This window comes from Podarcis liolepis (assembly GCF_965112155.1).
Source record: "Podarcis liolepis genome assembly, chromosome: 15".
NCBI lineage: Eukaryota > Metazoa > Chordata > Lepidosauria > Squamata > Lacertidae > Podarcis > Podarcis liolepis.
The window spans coordinates 38,069,557-38,094,321 of NC_139566.1; the positions used below are offsets into that span (position 1 = coordinate 38,069,557).

Here is a 24,765-nt window from a genome sequence, read left to right on the forward strand (position 1 = left end):
CCTTTCTTTCTTCCTTTCTCTTTCTTTTCTTTCTTGTATTGAGATCTGGCTTAGTCTAGTGTATATTTCCCATCACTCCCACTATTGCTTTAAATCAGGGGTTATGAACATTTTTCAACCCCTTTCAGAGGGCCATATGTCAGTGTTGGGCAGGACCAGAGACAAAAGTGGGTAGAGTAGTGGATGTCAATTTTACCTTTACACACTTGTACAGCCTTCCATATCATTCAACCAAGCAAGCAAGTAGTATCAGCATTCAACTCATTTCAGCCAGATAAAAGCACTCAACTAGGCTGCAAAGGAGTCCAAGTATGGGGCGGGGTCTCTGAGAATACCACACAGCACTGGCCATCTTGAGCTTATTAGACAAAATGTAGTGTTTGTTCATGTAGCCGATACATTTGCAAAGATTGAGCCCAAGCAATTCATGCAGTACCTGAAGCTAACACACATGAACAGGTGGAACAGATCCTAAGCTAAGCCACTGCTTGATACGCACACAGCTTCTCCCACCAATGCAAGTCAAGTTGACTACCATGCGTTAAGAGGTGCACTCTCTTTAGAACGGGCATGGCCAAACTTGGTCCTCCAGCGGTTTGGGGACTACATTTCCCATCATGATCCCTGACCACTGGTCCTGTTAGCTAGGGATGATGGGAGTTGTAGTTCCAAAACAGCTGGAGGGCCAAGTTTGGCTATGCCTGCTTTAAAAGGACTAAACCTGGATTAGATGATCATGCTTTTCATGTAATTATTAAAATTGGTTGTTGGAAGTTTTCCTCATATGGTGATGCATAATGAGCTAGCTTTTCCATCAGCCATAAAAATCAACCACTCCTCTGATTCCAGTCTCCCTTTTGGGGAGAGGCAAGATATCTTTCCCAGTAGTGATGTATGGAAATGAGAGCTGGACCATAAAGAAGACTGATCGCCGAAGAATTGATGCTTTTGAATTCTGGTGCTGGAGGAGACTCTTGAGAGACCCATGGACTGCAAGAAGATCAAACGTATCCATTCTGAAGGAAATCAGCCTTGAGTGCTCACTGGAAGGACCGATCGTGAAGCTGAGGCTCCAATACTTTGGCCACCTCATGAGAAGAGAAGACTCCCTGGAAAAGACCCTGATGTTGGGAAAGACTGAGGGCACAAGAAGGGGACGATAGAGGACGAGATGGTTGGACAGTGCTCTTGAAGCTACAAACATGAGTCTGACCAAACTGCGGAGGCAGTGAAAGACAGGAGTGCCTGGTGTGCTCTGGTCCATGGGGTCACGAAGAGTTGGACACGACTAAACAACAACAACAAAAGATATCTTTTTGCATGGCTGTGCTGCCCGAGGCTAATGGGAGTGGTGGTCCAAAATATCTGGAGGACACCAGGTTGTTGAAGGCTTCTCGAGCAGAGCTTTCCCCTTGCATTTCTAATTGTGAAAGTGCAATGAAACTATCCCTGAGACAACACAGGGGACCAGATGTTCACATCACATGCTAATCCACCAGAGATGCTGGGGATCAAATCCATTACTTTTTTGGTAGAAACTGCAAAGTAGCATGTGCTCTACCACTTTAGCCAAGTCCCCCTTCAATTCTCCAGGTTGCTCAGCAGAGGAGGAAACTAGGAAGGTATCTCCCACAGAACAGTGTGGAAAATAACTGAAGACTTTGTTCAATGCCATTAGTAAGACATGTTGTCTTTCACTGTTGTTGTTTTTTTTAAAAAAGAACGCACTCTTTTTGCACAATTATTTTGGTTGTTGAACTGATGGTTGTCCACTCATTTTAAAGGGGATAGAAATGGCTGGTGATGCTGAATTGCTGCTGTTTAGATTTTATGCTCTGGTTTTGCATGGTGCATTTGGAATATTTCAGAAGTGTGACTGCAAGCTGTTGTAAAAATCCCGCAGGCTACCGGGACATAAATTTTAGTAATAAATAAACCCATTAAAGGGGCATCTTAAATGGCTGTTTAGCAGGTAGGAAACTTCCTTTTGAGGACTGTCAAACTGTGTCCTTCCTCACGTGATGCTAGTCCTTTCTATCTGAGCAACAAGTTTTTGAGGATTCTTGGGTTGATCGTCACTTCAGATACTGATAATGAAAATAGTTTTGATAGACTAAACTGTCCTGAAATAGAGTATTAAATGGATCATTTCCTTAACTGGATGTAGTAATGGTTAATCCCACTCTTCCCTATTATCAGTTTCACAATGTGAAACATTCCACCTGCTCTACCAGTTGAAATAAATTAACAGGAGGACAAAATACTTGACCTTTTAATTAAGGGAACTGTTCTTTCTATAGATCATATCCAGCCTAAAGAATTGGTTGTCTTCTCTCTTACTTTTAAACAGTCAAATTTAAAGGGTTATTATCACACAGTATACTGTAAAACTATATTGCTTAAGAACTATGGAAACAGGTCACTGATTAACATTTTTATCTCCTGGTTCCCCCCCCCCCAAGCCACTGTTTAAAATATTGCCATTTTATTTTGAAAAGGGTTATTGCACTGAACTTCAATCTGTATGATAAATGAATTTGTAATTATAGGAAGCTCACAAGATTTAGCATATAATTGCTATTTGCCACTAGCCCTTTATAAAAGCAAGATAGCATCTTCACTAACTTTCAAGACTATTTCCCCCTTTAGCATGGAGTGGGGAGTTAAATAAGAGAAGTCTTGGATCTCTGGAGAATGGTAGCTATTTTGCATTTGGGGAAATGATGGCAGATCTAAGAACATGTCAAAGAAAAATAGGTCAGCGACTAAGGGTACGTGAAGTGGTATGCTTCAATGACACACTGAACAGTTTTTCAGATATCAAAACGGTTAATGCTAAAAGCTTTAGGAGATTTTTTTATATTTTAACCGTCAAAGTCGGATTAATTATTTTTTTGTATTCATGTTATTATAACTCTTATTCCAGACGGAATTCACTCTTCCATTGACTACAGTTAGTACCAAGTGGCAGAAGCTATAATAAAATTAGTTTCAGACTGTACACCTTTGATATCGGAAGGGGAATTAACATGCCTATTTTATATGAACTCCATTGGCTGCTGACTAGTTTTCAGGCTAAATTCAAAGCGCTGATGCTTACCTTTAAAGCCCTTTCTAATCAGAATCTGGTATATTTGAGGAAACTCAATTCTTGTTCAAGAGTGGAACTATTGTCTTAGGGCCCCCAGCCTTTTTAAGAACAAGATTCCCCCAGATATAGTCTTTAATCTCTGGAACAGACTCTTCACTAGAGTACCATACAATACTATAAAATGGGCACCTGTCTCGACAGTTAAAGAGTTTTCCTTTGGGGCAGGGTCTTCATAAACAATGCGCCTTTGCCTTTAGTTTTTTTATGGCTTTATGCTGCAATTTTTCATTTGTTCACACCGCTTTGGAGAACCTGGATTGAAAAGTGGATCCAAAGTAATCAAGTAAGAGAAAAAAAACTAATTTCCAGAAAGTATTTAATAAAAATGGTTTATCTGCATTTTAATTTGTGTTAACATCCGCAGGAACATTTTATTTACAAATATACAGACATTGCTCATGGTAAGATTCTTACTGAAGAACTGGTCAAAACGTAATTTACAAAACCCCGAAAGGCTTATTTTATCAAAAGGAAGTTTGACGTGGAAAAATCATTGAAGTTCCAATGAGATCTTCTGTACACAACAAGGATGTCAGCTCCTTGAACTCTGTTGTTGGGAACCACTGGAGCCAAGTTTCCTTCTGTACACGGTATTCTGAAGAGTCCCTCCTTCTGGTCTCAGGAGGCACTAGTTGGGATGTTTTTGGAAGCCGCGAGCATTGCCCTCACCTTGGCCATAAGATCCTGCAACAAATACAGGAAACATTGAGAGCTTTTCAGAAAAGTCGTGCTGAGGATGTTTACATTGTACACAGCAAGAAAAGTCAATGTGGTGGCTCCCATAAGCCCCAACCAGCACTACCAGCCATCAGGGATGATGGGAGCTGGACTCCAGGAACATCTGGAGAGTAATATGTTGGCTACCTCTGATATAGAGACAGAAATTGCATGTACCATACAAAAAAAGGAGATTTTCTCAATTGATAAAAGGCAAAATGTAGAAAAATAATACAAAGGGTGTTCCAGGCATTTTCCTGAACATACAAACCTGAATTTGTGAACAGGTCTTCCCTTTGTTGAGCGGGAAGGTCTGCTGGTGGCTTGTTCTTGTGTTTGCCTGAACACCAGCAGAACACTGCACATGACTGGAGACCCTGATATATCAGGGCTCCCAATTCACGAGGCATCCTACATGAGTCCCAGCCCCCTGCAGATCTTCCCCACTCAACACAGGGAAGCTGGGAACCTGAGTAGATGGGGACCACAAGTGTGGGTAAATTGATGGCAGGGCTTGTATGCGTGGCCCTAACCTTCCAACACCTGAACTTGCATACAGAATTTATCGGCAAAGACACAGTTTCTAAATCCTGAGGCAAACAGGTGAAATGTGGAGGACTTAAAACGTCCACTGTAAAGTGAGCTATACCAGGATGCCGAGAAGCATTTTCAAACAAATTTCTAAAGAAGCCAAAGGCACTGAATTGCAACTCCGTTTGCACTTTATGCAGGAGATATCCCAGAGCACAGTGTAATCTTTTAGGTAAACTGAGAACTGTGGCAGTCTTAAATTACTTGCTATGGTCTGAAAGGTCTAAATTACTCACTATGGTTTGAAAGAGCCACACTTTTTACTGAAGGCAGAGAAATAGGCTGCAGGACACGTATGCATGATGGTTTATTTCAGGGGTGAGGAACCTGTCTCTATGGGTAATATTGGCGTGCCAGTGGGTCCAATTTCTCTTTCTGCTCTCTCCCACCTGCCCCTTTAAATATCTGAACAGATGAGCAAGCAGGTGGCAGGTGGGGAAGATGAAAAAATATGCTGTACACTGAAAACACCCCCCGCCTCCCACATGCTAAGGGCTCTGCAAGTCTCCCCATGTTTCCCCTTTAAACCTCATAGGTTTAAAGAGGGAGTGTGGGGAGACTCTGAAAGCCATGCAAGGTTCTCCAGGATTGGGCTGCATCTCCTTTAGAGGAGTTAATTCTCTTAATCACAACTCCACCAAGTTCTATCCATTTAAGCATAAAAGGATCACATCTAACAAAAACAGCAAGCAGAACGCTGCTTGTTCAATAATTGCACTCTTGAAAAATGACACAAATTATTAAAAGCACCAAACACAATTTCTCAAGACTAACATATTAAGAGAAATTCAAATATCCGTTTAGGAGCTATCCTGCCGAGTCAAATTAAATTTGCAATAAGCAAAACAAAAAGATGCATTTTTAAGACAAGTGAAATTGAACAGTGTGATCACAGAATTATTGTTTTCTTGACTATATTGCGTGAAGGAAATTGAACACATTCTATGCACTTTGCTTAGTGTGCCGAAGGCTAGATGTGATGATTCAAGGCACTGCACTAAAGCGGTGACCCACAACGAAGTAGGGGGTGCTCTTATTATACCCAGATCAGTAAACAAACCTCATTGTATCTTTTGACAGTGCAGTGGTTCTTGCACTGTTCTAGTTAACAACATATTATAATTATTTCCAAAGTACTCATCAGCTTTAATTAGAAATATTCTGTAAGTTTACAACCAGCAAAATGCTTATTACCATGATGAACGGGGGGGGGGGGGGTCTGTGAAGTGATGTGTGTGCGATGCAAGGACTCACAGGGAGGGGTTGCAGCAAGCTGTGCCAGGTAGAGCTGGATTTGCCATGGTTGGGGAAAGAGAATTTTGTCCAAGTGGTCTGCTTCTCCCAAGCAGGAGACTGGAAGCCACTTGCATATATGGGAAGAAGGGGTGCATGTGCTGGACACGGTTGGGGGGCTACACCCACTCTGTTTTCCTCCCCTCCCTGTGATCCAAGCCATTGATGATCAAGCTTACCTTGCTTTGGGGTCAAAACTACAGTGACACAAGAACCTTGGGAAAGAGGCTGTGGGGCTGGATACCCTTAACCGATGATCATTACAAAGACTTTGCTCTCTCTCTCTCTGTGTGTGCATGTGAGTGTTGGAGGGTATTTGTGGAAAAGCAAGGGTCTGTGGATGGGTTTGAAGCGGGGGTGGGGAGGGGAAGGGAAGGGAAGGGGACACTATACAGTCGGGAGAGAATTCCAGGTGTAAGAGGCAGAAAAGGAGAATGGGAAGAGTCATTCAAGGGAGCAATACCAGAGACTACAGCTTTGTAACAAAACAGGTTTAAAATCTGGAAGCATATGCTGATTACATACCATTTGCAGTGCTCTTTTCAATACTGAAAACAGCAATTCAAACAAAATGCAATGTGAGCATTACAAAATTGAGACAATTTAGTAATCATTACTAAATGGAACGTTTCAAGTGGTACCTGAGTTATTTTACTCTGCACTGACGACACAATCGCTGAAGAGATCTGGCCGTCTTTTTCCAAAGAAACGCCCCTAAAAGAATTTTTAAAAGGGGGACATTCAGTCAAGACAATCAAGTAATAGACAATTAATGTACAGATATAATATATCCAAATACTTCAAACATGAAAAAATCCCCAAGTGAATGAAATGTATTGGCTAAGAGAATGAGCTTTAAGTTCAAATCTCAACTCTGCCATGAATTCAGCAGAAAGTCTTAACAAGCCCCTCAAAACCTGTCATCCCACCGCCTCCCTGTCCCCGTACTGATGATACTGGTCTGCCTTCTAGGCTTCTTGTAAAGATTAATGAGACAATTGATGTGGGTACCTATGAGTAGTCAGGTTAAGGTTTAAGTAAGGCTAAACATAATTGGGTATCATCAAATGGAGGTGCCATGATTTAAAACATATCTAGATAAATGGAAGCCATTCTGAGCTATGTGAATTCTCTCATCCTTGGTGTATTCTCATAAGCGGTTTATGACTGCAGTTGGTGCTAAGTTACCATTTTCCCCATGCACTTGAGAGATATGTCAAATTCTCTCAGCAGCAGCAGCTCATTGGAGTGACTTGCAACATCCTAGCCCAGCATCCAGTGCTCTCTCATTCAAAGCAGGAGAATAGAAAAACAAAACAAAACAAAACCCATCACAATGGAGAACCTAGGGAAACCACGATTAAACCGTGATAAATCCAGTGAGGTGGTTGTATTCACAGGACAGAGGCTAAGCATTTCATTCCTAAAATTAATGCAAGGAGAAGCTGCAGTTGCTTGAAAACAGTAGGTATAGATATGCTCATGAAAAGTGAACTACAGGTATACCTTGGTTGCCGAACACCTTGGAACTCGTACATTTTGGCTCCCGAATGATCGAAAACTGGAAGTGAGCGTTCCAGTTTTTGAACGATTTTCAGAAGCCAAATGTCTGGCGCAGCTTTTGATTGATTGGCTGCAGGACACTCCTGCAGCCAACTGGAAGCCGCGTCTTGGTTTTCGAACAGTTCTGCAAGTTGAACCGACTCCTGGAACGCATTCTGTTCAAGAACCAAGGTATGACTGTATTTGACTTCTGACTGAAGAAAATCCTTAATTAAATGCTATCATGCAAAAAAATAAAAATTCTTGCAAGTAGAAAACTGGCACATCATGGAGAAGTGCTGGTTTTCCACTTGCAAGAAGTAGTCTGCTGTTGGAACTTTAAATGCAGGAGAGCTTCCAAAAATTATGACGCCTCGCCTGCTGCACAACATTATACAATCCTGCCTCATTTGCTGTGTGTATGAATCCTTCTGTATTATCCTGCTAAGAAGTAAAAAGGATCAAGTCACTGCCCTGGTTCCTCAAATTTCCCATCAACAGTCTAGCTGCAGTGTTTTGCATCAGGGAAGTGCCAGTGTAAAGAATTTAGAAAGTGCTCATTACCCAGAACGTTCTTGGCTGGATCCCCTACTCTCCACAGGAGAGACACTGGCTGAATGGGTGGAGTTCTTATGTGCAGATTGTTTGCCTGGAGAGATGGATGGCGAATGAGACCTCGCTTTGGACTTGGTGTGGGAGTGAGATCTCCTTTTCTTCTTTTCATGAGGACTTCTGGGGGAAAAAGACAAAGTAATATATTGATTAATATAAAGCTGCGCCATCAGCTATAGAAAGAATGTAATTTTCCAGGTCTTTTCAGCTCCACCAAAACAGACACCCATTCTCTGCATCAAATACAACTCTTTTTTTAATGCCAACGTTAAAATATAGTGAGACCACAAAATATAACTTTCGTTTGGACCTTGAATAATTATTTACCCTTTTAACTTATATAATGAAAACTGCAATGATCATACCTAATCATCTACAAATATTTGGTTTTGCAGATGGCGAAAGAAACTGTAGCACAGAAACCAAAGCCTGTGGCAAGTAGCTGTATCAATAAGCAACTCCATCCCCTCCTGCTGCCTCCATATGGCATAACCCCCTGGTTTCCATGCCCTACTGCAGTGGTCTTCAACTGGACCACACCGAAGACCCACCTCTGACTCACAACCTGCAAGATGGACCCACTTTCAAACTTTCACTTTCGGTTTACACTTACTGGTGTTAACGCACTTTATCGATCCTAAAATGGCAATTCACAAAGCAATATACATAGTGTTACCTTAGCATTGCTTCTAAATAAAAACCCAGTGATTTTTATACTTTATCAAGAAGCAGTGACTTAAAAATAGACCTCCTCACAATTTCAGTGGGATGTCTATGTTCTCTAGATTTCATTCCGGAGAGGGGTGGTATTAGAAAGGCTAACTCCTATCCCCATTTCCTACAGCTAAACTCTGGGGCTTTTTTGTTTTGTTTTTATGGTCACCACTGTTGAGAAGTCTTGTTCACAAAGAGAGGTAGTACCAAATGGCAGCAGATAAATGGCAGCTTCCTGGGTATTCTTTACTAACCAAAATCCAGAACTTCAGTAATGTTAGCTGTTGAACTTGCACTTTTACACTTGTGTAACAAGACAGTTCAAGGAATTATTTCTGCAACTCAAAGCTTAATTCTAGTGACTCGTGCACCCACAGTGAATCATGATCAGATTCGCTATAAATCTTTACACATCTTTTTGAGAGAAATAACATTTATTTTGATAGAAGCAAAATTTACTGTTTGATCTTCATTTGAAACAACAGTGCAACAGTCAGAAACATGTCAAGGATATTTTCCAAATAGCACCTCAGCCAAAGTCTCAGTATTTTTCTTTGAATGACTTAAAAAAAAAATAGCCCAAACTGTAAAATTAGATTTGGACAGATCTGTGAGCAAAGTGGATGAGAACACTTCCTCTTCCTGTCATAGATGGAACAAAGTTTTCCTGCTCTTCAAAAACTAGTTGTCAATTCGTTGGAAAAATATCTCAAGTGGCTTGTTTGGAAAACGGGCACGCTTTGTTTCTAAATGGCTCAACAGCTTCGATCACTTTCATCTGCTGGCATCTTGCCACATTTCACACACCTTTAATAGTTATGCCCTCTCTCTGCTCCCCTTCCAGTGATGCCTGTCTCTGATACAGAGCAAGAGGGCAAGTCATAATTATTATGTTTGTATTTTATTATAAAAATAATAATTTGAGGCATCCAACAGGATTCTGTGGTACAGTCATACCCCGGGTTAAAGTCACTTCAGGTTGAGCGTTTTCAGGTTACGCTCCGCGGCGACCCGGAAGTAACGGAACACATTGCTTCTGGGTTTCGCCGCTCGCGCATGCGCAGATGCTCAAAATGACATCATGTGCATGCGCAGAAGTGGTGAATCGCAACCCATGCACATGGGTTGCCTTCTGCTCCGAATACAAACGGGGCTCCGGAATGGATCCCGTTCACATCCAGAGGAACCAGTGAATTTGGCTGTTAACCGGAAGGTTGGTGATTCAAGCGCATCCAGGGCAGGATTCCTGCATTGAAGGGGGTTGGACTAAATGACACTTGGGGTCACTTCTAACTCTACGATTCTATGAACCCTCCCTCATTTCCTGCATCTCCCCTTCCTTCCATTTCTTTTGCCACTGCCTTTCTTTCTCTCACTCACTTTGCCCCTCCCTACCTCCTTGCACTTTTTGTCCTCTGTCACCTGTTCACACCTTCTGCCTTCTCTTTGCCTCCTTCTTGCATTCTCCCAGTCCCTTCTGTTGCCATTCTTGCCTTCTTTCACAATTCTCTACGCTCCAGCTGTCAGCCTGTTGCCTTTCTCTCTCTGCTGACATCTTATTCCACTTTCCCTTCCCACACATTTCAATCATTTCCTTCTCTCACCTTCTTCTACTTTCTTTCACCTGCCGTTGGATTCCTACAGGTATTCACAGCCATTCCGTTCCACTCCTGTGATTAGAACAGAGCCAGCTACAAATCTCTTTCCATCCTCTTCAACACACTAAAATATCCCTCTGACATACATTCACAGCTCTGTGCTCTTTCCTTCTAGCCCACCAGAATATATGAGACTGTCTGAAGTGGGCACAGCTGATACCTGCGCATTCTGGTCCCAGCATAGATTCCTACCAGAAGTTTACAAAGCTGTAGAACAGGGGTCAGCAAACTGTCCACTGTCCCTCAGACCTTGTGGGGGGCTGAACTATATTTTGAAAAAATAATAATGAATGAATTCCTATGCCCCACAAATAATCCAGAGATGCATTTTAAATAAAAGGGCACATTCTACTCATGTAAAAACCTGCTGATTCCCGGACCGTCTATGGGCCGGATTTAGAAGGCAATTCGGCTGGATCTGGCCCCCGGGCCTTAGTTTGCCTACCCATGCTGTAGAAGCTAGGGATGGGCAGAATATTGATATACCGCCCAAAACCGGTTTGAAGTCCAAATCGTGATTGCGGTTTCATAATTTTTGACCTGGCAATATATTGCGAATCAGTGTGTGTGTGTGTGTGTGTGAGAGAGAGAGAGAGAGACAATGTATGCTATGCAAAAATCAAAACATGGGGAAAACTGTGAAGCCAGCCAATGCATTTCTCAATTGCTCCAGCCCCTGTTAACTCTGCTGGCTCAGCTCTCGTCTGCCTGACATTCCTGTACATCCTAACCCTCTGGTTGAAGATCTATGTCTTACTGTAACCCAGTGTGAACTGAGCTTAAGTACATAAAACTAAAACAACTGCAAATTGCTTTCCTGTTTAGTCCTTGCCTCCCCTTCTCTGGTCTCCTCTGGGCTAAATTTGAGATTGTAAGCTCCTTGGGGTAGAGACCTTTCCCACTGCATATTGTAAAGTGCTATGCACACTTAAGGCACAATGGAAATTAAGAATAAATTTAGTAAGTGCAAACACCATGGCTTTTCAGTTTGACATGCTTCCAGGGTGGCTTATGATCAGTGAGTTATGAACAATGAATATAAAATAATAAAAACAATGAATTTAAAATAATAAAATTAACCAGTGCACAGTTGCCACCCAGAGAACACTGTTATTGAGCCGTATATAAATGCTGTCAAATAAGAAAGCAAGTTCTTAATCGAAGTTCTAATCCAATAATGTAATGAAAAGACTCAGGCAGATTAAAATATATGTACCTGGAACTGGGTGGCATCTTTACAAGGGCAAGTCTTTTCTTTGGTTGTCAGACACCTAATCTATGAAGGCACCATCTGTGCCCCATTTTGGGGAACCCCCACACCTAGACAATATGGCCAACATGCAGACTTTGCAGCTTTGCTACACAGTTGTGCACGCTGTGTTTTTACATAAGATGGCCTCTTAAATCCAAGAAACACAGGCTTCTTCTTATAAAAAGCTTCCAAATAAAACAGCATTTCGCATGGGAATATAAAAGCACTAATTCAAACCATCTCGCTGCAGCAGTCAGCATGAGGTTGTTTTGAATTGGTAATGTAACTGGCAGACATAAGTGAAAATTGCTAGCATAGGAGGCAGAAGTTTTATGGTCACATAAAACCCTTTTTACTGTAGATTTAACAAAAGGACAAAACAAAGTACTCGGCAATCTATCACAGGGCTGAGACAGCTACCAGCCCTGTAGCATACAGCTTCCATGATAGCGTCTGTCTCCAAGGGATGACTCGTGCCACATACTCTTGGTGAAGTTGTCCCAATTGCTTCATCAGGACATTCGACTCAGGGGCAGACCAGCATGCATTTCCTGATAAGGCAAGGGAAAGGCTAGCTCTGGCCAGGAAGTGCAATTTCTTCTAGGTCCTGCCACCTACTGGACAGAGAGAAGACAACCCAGTATTCTGCACTACTGGTGGGCAATGAAGTAGCGAGAACCTCTAGATCCATGTTTCCCAAAATGGGCGATGCCGCTCCTTGGGCATGCTGAAACTCAAGGGGGGCAGTAGTAGACTTAGGTGCAATAGGGGGACACTGAACAACACCTCCCCTGGATACAGCAGTCATGCTGGAGGTGAGGGGTTTTCCCATGCTTGGGTGAACCCTTTTAGTCTTCACCCATGCCCAGGAACTGGACCACAGCTTGCCTGACTATTTGCCCAATGGCAGTTATAGTGAGGGAGAAAGTATTTGATCCCCTGCTAAATTTGCCCGTTTGCCCTCTGACGAAGAAATGACCAGTCCATAATTTTAATGGTAGGTTTATTGTAGCTGTGAGAGACAGAATAACAACAGGAAAACCCCCAGAAATAAACCTACCGTTAAAATTATGAACTGGTCATTTCTTCGTCGGGGGCAAATTTAGCAGGGGATCAAATACTTTCCCCCCTCACTGCAGGCTGCGGTGCTGGCCCTGTGCCTGGGGTGGATCAGACTGAGCCAGAAAGCTTCACTTGGGTCCACCCCATGGGGCCTAGTCCCCATCCTCATCCAGCTTTGAAAAACCATGCGTACACAGGTAGAAATACAGATCCATAAAAGAACGCAACTTTGTCACTGCATTTTTCTGTTTGTTCGCTTAAAGAAGGTAAATTTGCAGGGGGGCGCAGAGTATTTTTTCCCCTAAAAGGGGGGCGGTAGGCCCTATAAGTTTGGGGACCTCTGTTCCAGATATTGCACCTGAAATTCAAGTACCCTTTGAATGCCATGCTACAACAAATAGTAGCACAGCTAAAGGCTCAAGCATTACAGGCGGGACCATGGCTGCAGTGGGCCTGAAGGTCAATCTCCTTGGCATCACCAGCACCACCACCTCAATTAATATGCACTTAAATGCCAAAATAGGCTTCTGAGAGGTTTAAAAAGCAGGAACATAGAAAGCTTCCTTATAACTGAGTCATACCATTAGAGGAACTGGTATTGTCTACACTGACCAGCAGTGGCTCTTCAGGGTTTCAGACAGCAGTACTCTCCCAGCCCTACATGCAGATGTTGGGGATAGAACCTGGAACTGTCTGCATGCAAACGAGATGATCTACTACTGACTTACATCACTTCCACAGCATAAAAGCCAGTTGTGTTTAAATATAACCACCCATAATTTAAATATAAAAAAATCAGCAAGAACTTTCTGACAGTAAGAGCTGTTCAACAGTGGAATGGACTCCCTTGGGAGGCTGTGAACTCTCCTTCATTGGAGATTTTTAAAGCAGAGATTGGGAAGTCACATCTGTCATGGATGCTTTAGCTGAGATTCCAGCACTGCAGAGGGTTGGACTAGATGACCCCCGGAGTCCCTTCCAACTCTACAATTCTATGATTCTATTGTTCGAATTCCACTCAAAAGATTAAAATTAACAGCCATATTTAAATACTTTTTAAAAAACTCAATCCTATTAAAAAATAGTACAGAAATGAAAATAGGACACTCAGGTCAATAGGATACTGCGGGATTTGACATCTTTCCGCAGGGCCTGCAAGACAGAACTGTTCCGCTAGGCTTTTGGTCCAGGCCCAGTCCGACCCCCTTCATTCCATGAAACCCTGTATGTAAGTGCCCCCCTTGGCCCTTTCCATTGGCCATATGGGACCAGCACGGGTGACCGGGCCTGGCGAATATTTAATATTCCTACCTTCATGGCTGTGATTCGTGGGTTGGCCACTTAATTTTATTCTGATTTTGAGCTGTGTTTTAATCAATTGTTTGATTTTGTGTTTTTAATGTATTATATATTTGGTGTTAACCGCCCTGAGTCCAGCCTTGGCCAGGAAGGGCAGGGTATAAATAAAAATTATTATTATTATTAGAGATGCAAGAGATGACTGTGTAAACAGGCACATCTTCAAAAGCTGGTGGAATGCCAACAAAGATAAGAGCATAAGAATAGCTTGTTGGATCAGAACAACGGACCTGCTGATGCCCCTTGTATTTCAGCAGGGAGTGTAGTCATGAGAAGTCTCTATCTGAGATTCCGGGGAGCTGCTGCCAGTCAAAGCACGCAATACTGGGCTACATGCCCTAATATAGGAGTTCACAATGTGAACCTAGACCTGAAGGGGAAGAGCATCATTCACTCGTGCTCTCTTAAAGAGAAGCTGAAGAACCTGTCCTGGGAGCCAAGAGTGTCAACACTCCTTCTGGAGAAGTGGAACATGCATAATGATGCTCTAAATAAAACTAAACAGTAGCTCCTACACCAGAAACTCTGCAGGCTGACAGCACGCAACACAACCGTATTAGAGCTGCTTTAGCAATCCTGCTGTGACAGCTTCTTACACAGCCGGCTGATTGTGTACAGCTGCCACCACACGCAAGATTATAAGCAGGCTGTCTGAAAAATGGCATTTGTACCGATAAGGGGGAGAAAAGCCTGAATCTTGCACATGGTTGGCAGCTGCAGTTTCTTCTGTTGGTTTTCCAACACTTGCCCAGGTGCCCAACACATACCAGCTGCATAGACTTTTTACAGGCCACCCTGAGCTACCCAACAACTTGCCAGCATCAAATTACTTTTAATTAAGATTACCAGTTCAACCTTCTAAGCTGTAACTCGACACATTTACATTTCTCTTGCCTGCTGTGTTGTGCTCCCCCCCCCCTTTTTACAAGTATGATGAACAACCCCAAGTATTAACCTTAGCTGTGGCAGCCAAGGTGCCTTGGCTCTAACCTTTTACAAGCTATACACTTGAGACAACTGTATGAGGTTGATTGCTTTAACGGTGCCCGCAAAAAACTGCGAAGTGTCATTTTCTAAATGTATTTGCGGCAGATGAAAGGAACCGTCTCCATGGAATTGTCCCTCCTATTAAAATCCCAACTAATGAACTGTTTTAAAAGGCACTTGCTAACCAAAGGATCACCTTCAGTCTGAAAAGTCAGAGCTATCCATGGAGTGAGCATACCACCTCCTGCACATTTCTTTCTGAGCCACCCCAGTAGTTGCTACTGGAGAACAGAATAGTTTAAGCAACAAGCTAGATAAGCAAGTTTGCATAAGCCCCCGGTTTTTCTGAAAGTCACACCCACATCTTACCATTAGAGCACTAATAAGCCACTTTAACAGTAATGGCTTCCAGGGAACTGTCATTTTCAAAGGTGCTGACAGTGAGGAGGCCCCGAATCCCACCACAGAGCTGCAATTCCCAGAGTGGTTTAAAAATCAATGCTTCTTCCCAGGGAACTCTGGATACTGTAGCTGAAGCATGGCCAAATTTGGCCCTCCAGCTGTTTTGGGACTACAATTCCCATCATCCCTGACCACTGGTCCTGTTAGCTAGGGTTGATGGGAGTTGTAGCCTCAAAACAGCTGGACGGCCAAGTTTGGCCATGCCTGCTGTAGCTCCACGAGGGGAGCAGGAGTCTCCTAACAACTCTCCTTACATACTACATTTACCAGGATTCTTTGGGGGAAACCATGACTGTTCACATAGTATAGTGCTTTAAATATAAGGTGTAGATATGATTCAAGCTTTCAGAACATCACAACTGGACTTCTATAAGGCACTCTATGTGGGGCTTTGTTTAGGACTTGTTTGGACACTTGCAGCTGGTGCAGAATGCTGCGCCATACTAAGCGTAGAATCTGGAGATGAACAAGTTGCACTTATGGTGAAGCAAGTGCACTTGCTATGGATGAGCTACTGGGCTGTGTTCAAGGTCGCGTTGCTATCATTTAAAACCATAAACTCAGAAATAGGTCGCCTGAAGGCCCACCTACTCCTGGAAAGAGAGATTTTATGAAGAAATTTTACTTGTGGCACCACGGAACATCATAGGGCGGTAACACAAAAACAAGGATTTTGGGCCATTGCCCTGCACTGTAACGATCTTCCCTCTACCATAAATGAAACATCATCCAGCAGTTGCCTCACTTGATTGGTAGGTTATTTTGCCTAGTCTTTTGCTGACTCGTAAGACTAGACTATTTTATAACTTGATTTCTGTTTTCTAATCTTTTTCTGTTCAAATGCTTGTATTTTTGTATACCACTTAAAGAGATATTAAATATTAAGAGGCTTGTAAATGCCTTTAAATAAATAATACTGCCTCTGATACTGGAGCTAGAGAAAACACCATTATGACGGGTAGCCACTGTTAAAGCCTTATCCTCCATGAATTTGTCAAAGTTCACTAACCAAGATGTACACAGAAGCAAGTACATTGGGAGGCCAAGTGGCTAATTAATAATAATGCTTCACTACCCAGCTCACATTTCATTGGGAAAGCAACAGGAAAAAGTATATATAAGCCACAGGAAAGAACATGGCATTCCCCTCAACCTCTCAGCGGCTTCTGATATCATCAACTATGGTACCCTTCTGAAGCAGCAGTCAGTTAGGGGTTGGTAGAACCACTTTGCGGTAGTTCTGGTCCTACTTGGATGGATGTTTCCAGACGGGATTGCTTTGGGAGTGTTCTCCAGCGTCGTGAAGCTGTCAATGTGGGGTTTCTTGGGGTTCAATTTTACCCTCTATTGCTTTTAAACATCTACATGAAAACACTGAGTAGGGTTATCTGGAGTTTTGGAGTATGCTCTTCGTCTTACCTCAGTAATGGACTGGATGAGAGCCAAGAAACTGAAGCTCAATCCAGATGAGACAAAGATCCCCCCCCAAGCCTCAATATAGTTTATTTTTTAGCCACCATTTGCTCCAATAAAAAAGTAACTTCAAAATATATTAACGTAAGATCATCACCTTTTTAAAGCTAGGCTTTCTATACCCTTTGCGTGTGATTTGGGCAGGGGCAAAGGAGGGGAAAAAGGCAACAAGCACAGAACCCAAACAGGCCTACTTAAAATAAGTTGATTTCTTTGCTCAAGTGTGTCAGAAGCAACTTTCAAGAATGATATACCACATGCTGAGACGCAATGTCATATGAACAGAGAAAAGCAAACCAAGCACTAGCAGTACAGACAAGAAATATGCAGATAATTAGTCCATAATATACAGAAAAGGTTGAGGGAAGGAAATATTAATTCTGTTTCTATGGTGAATGTGATTTCAGCAGTATATGCTTACCATGGATGCCTGCTTGTAAAAACCCATGGCATTTCTCAGAGATTACAGGGGGGAAGCCATTTTGGGGGGGGGGGTTCATTTTCTTGCATGAAAAATTTAGCACTCTTATGATAGGGAAGCCAATCTAGGGCCTATGTGTGCCTTCTCCTCCTCCTCCGTCTGGATAGAAAGCCAAATATAATGCAATACACTACCACGTTGAATCTCTAACAGGATATCCAATCTCTATTGAAGAAAGAGACTATTAAAAATGGAGGGTTCTGGGAGATGAAGCTCAATATTAAAAAAAACTAAGATCATGGCCACTGGTCCATCACCTCCTGGCAAATAGAAGGGGAATAAATGGAGGCAGTGAGAGGTTTTACTTTTTTGGGCTCCATGATCACTGCAGATGGTGACAGCAGCCACGAAATTAAAAGACGCCTGCTTCTTGGGAGAAAAGCAATGACAAACCTAGACAGCATCTTAAAAAGCAGAGACATCACCTTGCTGACAAAGGTCCGTATAGTTTAAGCTATGGTTTTCCCAGTAGTGATGTATGGAAGTGAGAGCTGGACCATAAAGAAGGCTGATCGCCGAAGAATTGATGCTTTTGAATTATGGTGCTGGAGGAGACTCTTGAGAGTCCCATGGACTGCAAGAAGATCACACCGATCCATTCTGAAGGAAATCAGCCCTGAGTGCTCACTGGAAGGACAGATCCTGAAGCTGAGGCTCCAATACTTTGGCCACCTCATGAGAAGAGAAGACTCCCTGGAAAAGACCCTGATGTTGGGAAAGATTGAGGGCACAAGGAGAAGGGGACGACAAGAGGACGAGATGGTTGGATAGTGTTCTTGAAGCTACGAACATGAGTTTGACCAAACTGCGGGAGGCAGTGGAAGACAGGAGTGCCTGGCGTGCTCTGGTCCATGGGGTCACGAAGAGTCGGACATGACTAAACAACTAATCAACAACAATTGTGCCAGTTCACATATTATCCAAAGGCTTACCCTCTCTCAGAGTACAAAATGGTTCATGTTGGGGTATGTTGACAACCTAGCATGAAGAGAATGCATTCAAGTCTAACTTCTATTTGTTTTTAATGTCTAAGACAATTTACTGGCATTATGCTCAAAATGTGGATATTCTGTGAATGACACATTTATGTCTTAGATAAGACACATATTTATCCCGTCTGTTCCAGCTTGCTGCCAGTTAACTGGCAAGTGATTTCTGTAACTGAAAGCTTTCCAGAAAAAAAGAGACTGCTGGCAACCTACAAATACCCAGACATTGTCCAGAAAGCTGATAATGCAATGCACACAGAGTACTGGGATGGGTAGGCTCCTGCGTTATTAAGGAACCATAGCTATGTGTTCCTATGACCATGGTATTACCACTGCAGGATTTATTGTTTGGCCATTATTAATTATCCCCATTATCTCCTCAGCCATCAGCTTTGTGGCATGTATTTTGCTTGCCTCCATATTGGTCTTGTATGTACAATGAGAAAGATGAAAAAGGTAAAAGAATTTTTATTTACTTTCTGAGATCACAGAGCAAATCATGCAGTCACAATACAGCAGTTAGCAAAACTATAAAAGGGAAAGGACTTTTAAGCTGTCAGTGGCAGATGTCCCCAACAGATATAAAAATTAACAGCTTGGAAAGTGGCAGTCTGCAACTTCAGGGGGAAACCCCCCCACCAATTACTCACAACTCCACCACATACATAGTGCTGGACTCTCAACAACACACTACTTTTACAATAGATCCAGTGCACAAGTTGTGTAACCAGGAAGTTGATAAGCCCAAGATGAATATAAAAACATAAGACCCTTTCTTCTGTTCAACTCTGCCAAGCAACTGTACATCCAGTTTGATAGTACTTTTTGCTTTTGTTGCACAGAAAAGACTATGAAGGCTGTGATGTTCCTTGTTACAAGGAACCACTCTGAAATTAGGAAGGTGCATTTGAAAAGAAGAAAACACTGTATTTTGTATTTAAGGTGATGCCCCCCCCCGATACTCTGGACTCCTAACTTCCAACATTTCCAGCCAGCATGCAAGCTGGAAATTAACGAAGAAAACCTCTAACATTCCAAAAGACAAACTTGTTTTAGAATGTTACAGCTAAATTTCTGTAATGGGGCTGCTGCTGCATTAATTCGTTTTTTTTAAAGTTGCATGTTATTTTAAGTGATTGCAATCATCATACAAGGCCCCCTTGTATCTTCTTGTGCCCCCTATATGACAGGTCTGGAGGATGGCAACACCCTGCCCCCAGGAAGGTTCAGCTGGTGCCTTCATTATGTACCTTTAGGAACCAAGAAAAAACATTCCTCTTCTCCTGGACCTTTTGACTAATTAACCTACCCATGGCCTTTTAAGCGCTCTGTGTGGTGTGGTGTGGTGTTGTTTTGTTTGTCATTATGTTATGGAACCTTGTGTTTTTATATTGTAAACCTCCCAGTGATACCTGGTTGGAGGACGGCATATCAAACAAGCAAGCAATGCTGTAGGCCACTTTGCAAATAGGAATATTTTAAAGAAGTAAAAAGCCAAAAAAAGCCAGGGAAACCTTTAATTGAAACACAGCCTCATACCTGGAACGTGTGCGCCGCCTACTCATTCCTGGACTGTTGCTGACACGATATGCAGTTGGGACGCTCCTCTCCTCCCTGCGCCTTTCAGGTGTGTGAGCTCTTCTCCTGGGTGATCTTGAGCGAGACCTGAACAGGAGGCAGAAGAGGGAAATGTTCAAAATCTGAGTGGGAAGGGATGGGCCTTAATTTCATTACCTGATTTCAGTAGGCGTGCATTATCTTCAAACCTCATTACAAGATGTACATCCTGTTACACCACAAATATATATATATATATATATGCAGGTTTTGGTGTCCTCGGGTGTCTTCCCGTGTAAAAGTTGGGGTGTCTAGGCGACGTTTCGACGAGGTCTCACTCGTCATCTTCAGGCTGGTGCTTTCGGCTTCTTGTTACTGGAACAGAGCGGGATCTCAGTGTTTGAGTTCCTATAAATACTGTAGAGGGGTGTGGTGTATTGCCTCAAAAGTTCTGGGCAGAGGGGAAGTTCCCAGGCTAGTGTTCTTTTCTTCTTTTGTTCCTTAATTACTTGAGGGATATCTTGAGTGATTTCTTGAGTGATATTCTGAGTACCACTTAGGTGGGTCATTAGGTGTGGATTAGTTGCTAAAGCCTTCGTGTCTTGACCTCTTGAATTTGTGAAGAGTTTTTCTGGGAAGATGGCTGTACTGCACTTAGTTGTGCTTTGGCTTGGCTTCGTGTATAGGGGCGAGCTGTGGTTTTGTGCCCTGTGCCAGCCAGATCTGTGTAGGGATTGCAGGGGGGTGCAGCATCCGGAGGTGCCACTATGGTTTGGTTACTGGATGGTGTCTGTAATTTATCTGTGGAGAGGGTCTGGGTTTGGGTCTGGTGTGGTTGATTGGTGGTGGCGTTCTGTGTGCCTCTGGATCTGGTGTCGGTTTTTGTGGGGAGGGCTAATTTCCAGATGTCTGGCAGGCGGGACGTGTCGTCACGCTTGTTCATGTTGTGAGGGTGTTTCTCTATCTCGATGGCTTCCATGATTATTCTCTTGTGGTGATGTTCCATGTTGAAGAGCAATTTGGAATCTGCAAAATTAATTTCGTGTCCTGTTTCTTTCATGTGTTGGAAAAGAGAGGAAGATTTAATCATGGAAGCCATCGAGATAGAGAAACACCCTTTGGAATCTGCAAAATTGCTCTTTAACATGGAACATCACCACAAGAGAATAATCATGGAAGCCATCGAGATAGAGAAACACCCTCACAACATGAACAAGCGTGACGACACATCCCGCCTGCCAGACATCTGGAAATTAGCCCTCCCCACAAAAACCGACACCAGATCCAGAGGCACACAGAACGCCATCACCAATCAACCACACCAGACCCAAACCCAGACCCTCTCCACAGATAAATTACTGACACCATCCAGTAGCCAAACCATGGTGGCACCTCCGGATGCTGCACCCCCCTGCAATCCCTACACAGATCTGGCTGGCACAGGACACAAAACCACAGCTCGCCCCTATACACGAAGCCAAGCCAGAGCACAACTAAGTGCAGTACAGCCATCTTCTCAGAAAAACTCTTCACAAAGCTCAAGATGTCAAGACACGAAGGCTTTAGCAACTAATCCACACCTAATGACCCACCTAAGTGGTACTCAGAATATCACCCAAGAAATCACTCAAGATATCCCTCAAGTAATTAAGGAACAAAAGAAGAAAAGGCACACTAGCCTGGGAACTTCCTCTCTGCCCAGAACATTGGAGGCTATACACCACACCCCCTCAACAGTATTTATAGGAACTCAAACACTGAGATCCTGCTCTATTCCAGTAACAAGAAGCCGAAAGCACCAGCCTGAAGATGACGAGTGAGACCTCGTCGAAACGTCGCCTAGACACCCCAACTTTTACACGGGAAGACACCCGAGGACACCAAAACCTGCATTCCTGTACCCGTGAAAATCTACGAAAGCATATATATATATATATATATATATATATATATATATATATATATACACACACACACACACACATATACATATATTTAAAGAACCAGCAGATAGGTGGCTCAGTTGGTTAGAGCGTGGTGCTGATAATGCCAAGGTCATCATGGGTTCCGATAACCCGTATGGGCCAGCTGATGATCCTCTGGGTCTCTTACAACTCTATAATTCTATGACAACGTATTGTTCACTGGAGATACTGTCAGCTTCCTGAGGGTCCTTCTTCCACACACCCACACACGTTTTGAGTTCTCAATTATTTGATTCCAAAGCCATATGCATTTTAAGATTTATAAGCAGTGATTTGATATGTTAAGTAGGTGAGCAAACGAAGCTGCCTTATACTGAATCAGACCACTGGTCTATCTAGCTCAAGACTGCCTGCCCAGACTGGCAGCAGCACCCCAGAATTTCAGACACGGTTCTTTTGCAGTCCTAACCTAGAGGTGCTAAGAATTGGGGGGGGGGGGGAGAGCTGCTATGTACTGCACTGCAGAGTGACTGCAGTTTCCCTTGAAAATCTGATCTTATCCCCGATCTTTCACAGAAGGACAGTGATAGCGGTAATAGTAAAGAGGGATAAAAACCAAGACTGAAGACGCTAGAGATCAGTCAGAACCTTGATGCTTTAGCAGGATTTTCCTCTAAAGGCTCAGCAGTCATCTCTTTGCACTAATGAAGCTGCCTGAGAGCTCTTGCACTCAGATGCTGCTCCCACTGATGGGCTGCTCAGCCATGGCTCCATGCTCTACATCCCTGCGGATTCTGGGATTAGATATGGATGCACACACTTCACCTTCATAATAATAGTAATAAATAGGCTGGTATGGGAAGTTAAGAAGGGTCACTAAAAGGGCTCAGATCCCTCAACTGCAGCTGAATTTTTAAGGGAAGCATGATTACAACTGTTTCAGCCTACAAGGGCTCAGACAAATAGGGAAGCTATTTGCTTAAACTACTTTGTAAGTAGCCGTGTCATGCTCTTTAATTTCAAGTGGTTCTGCTTTCTTCTGGGGGTACGCAGGGGTACACATACCCCTAAACATTTTGTGAATCTTTGTACTTTTGTCCATTTACTGTATTTATTTTCCCCGATTTGAACTATAAAATGGTGATTTTCTTGAGTCAAAGTGAGAGTACTGTACCCCTAAACATTTTTATAGAAAAAACCCTCTATCTATTTATCTATCTATCTATCTATCTATCTATCTATCTATCTATCTATCTATCTATCTATAAACAAACACAGCGTTGACTATGGTACTTTCCCGCCCTGCCCCACAGTATTAAATAGAGAAGAGCTGCTTTTACTAGCTTGAATAAAAGCCTTATTTTAACATGATAAATCGTAAGGATATTATTTGATAAGGTGTGAAATATTAATAAGGCCTTCCCTTTCAATTGTGTTGCTAAACAAGGTCTGTTTAAAGTTCTATTATGTTGGAAAGATTTGGCATATAATCCTACATCTTAAGGAGCAGCACTGGTGCGAAAAGATGTTGCCTCCAAGGGAAATGAATGGATTTTGAAGCAACACAGCACACAAATTTGCACCATTTTAACAAAGGGAAACCATTTTGCGCCCTAGCCTAGTTGATTCTTTGAAACTGAGACAATAAGCATGTTAACTTTACCTCTGCCAATCAGCTAATCTTAAAAGTAATCCTTTAATCATGCCTTTCTCGGCTAATTACTATACAGGGTTTGTTAGCTGGGTAAACAGAGTAGGTGGCTTAGCAAAGTAATCTATTAGTGAAATACATAAAGAAAATTAATGTGAAATGAAATTCTTGGCTGAACTGAAATGCAAACTTGGGAGTCTGACAATCCTCCACACCCATTTATCAGGAGCAGCCTGAGATAGATAGGCCCCCAGAACAAGTGTCGTATCCTTCTGTAGGTGGGACTTTGTGAACAAGTGGCCTGAGGATTTTCAGGTGTAAAATCTAACTGCAAAATTAAATCACTCACTGTGTAACCACTTATTTTTATGATCTTATCTCTGCCTCCACCCTTCGACATACAATGCCAACCTCATTCAACAAACTTTGTAAGCAAAAATAAAGAACATTTACATATTCATAATTAATATGTTCCTTATTTGTATTAACTGTGAGTTTTCTCAACCAGGATACCATGCATTATGTATTCCAAGACTGACGGTTCACAGCTACTAAACCACTGTAATGTTGAGATCCATTTTATGCTTATGTGTGAGGCTAACCGAGCAAACACAAGGATCAGGTGCTGGATTCAGCTCAACAAAAGGGGCCCCAAAGTGATCATTTTTCCTATGTGTTAGGGAAACAGATCCTCCACTGGGGCATGAGCCAATAGGGAAAAGCTGGAATGAGTCTAGAAAGCTGACAAGGAAAGAAAACTTGAGGTTTTCCTCACAGTAATGTATTTGAAACATATTAATATGGCCACCCAACAACAGGACATACTGATACTGTGGAGTATCTTGCCATGCTGAAATGCAGAAGGTTCACTTTACCAGCTGATGAAAGATAAGAGACATTTTTATTCTTGCAGGCTTTTTGCCTGCTAAGTATATTCTGTTTTATATAAAGGTTATGCTTTCATCTGTGGTCTGGCTGCATTTTTAATGCTGCCTTGCTAGCATACTTAATGTGTATTAAAATGTCTTTTATTGTTTTGTTATGACATTTTGATTTCAAATAGTTGTAAGCTGCCCTGAGTGGTGCTTCAGTACTATAAAGGCAGGACAAAAATTTCTACCGAAATGAATTCATATTTGCTATCCATGAATGGCTTTGCTATGCAGCAAAAATCTCTACAGGGAAAAGTTGATTAAAAAGGGCGTACGTATATGCTGCACATATGGCCTGATTTGCAGACCAGCACCTGGTCTTTGAGAAATCTGGTTAATATAAGATAGGAACCCATA

General features: G+C 42.5%; 1 protein-coding gene across 3 annotated transcripts in view; it reads right to left on the minus strand.

Annotated features, from left to right (window-relative positions):
- Positions 1-3,466: 3,466 nt before the first annotated feature.
- The window catches only part of SFSWAP (splicing factor SWAP), a gene marked incomplete at its 5' end in the record, with an annotated part of 97,500 nt that continues 76,201 nt past the window's right edge, over positions 3,467-24,765 (minus strand). For all 3 annotated transcript variants that reach the window (XM_083476422.1, XM_083476421.1, XM_083476423.1), the window contains 4 exons: positions 3,467-3,835; positions 6,394-6,466; positions 7,859-8,026; positions 19,883-20,008. In XM_083476422.1, the coding sequence (XP_083332548.1) occupies positions 3,770-3,835; positions 6,394-6,466; positions 7,859-8,026; positions 19,883-20,008 (433 nt within the window). In that variant the 3' untranslated portion in view covers positions 3,467-3,769. The remainder of the gene's footprint in view (positions 3,836-6,393; positions 6,467-7,858; positions 8,027-19,882; positions 20,009-24,765) is intronic.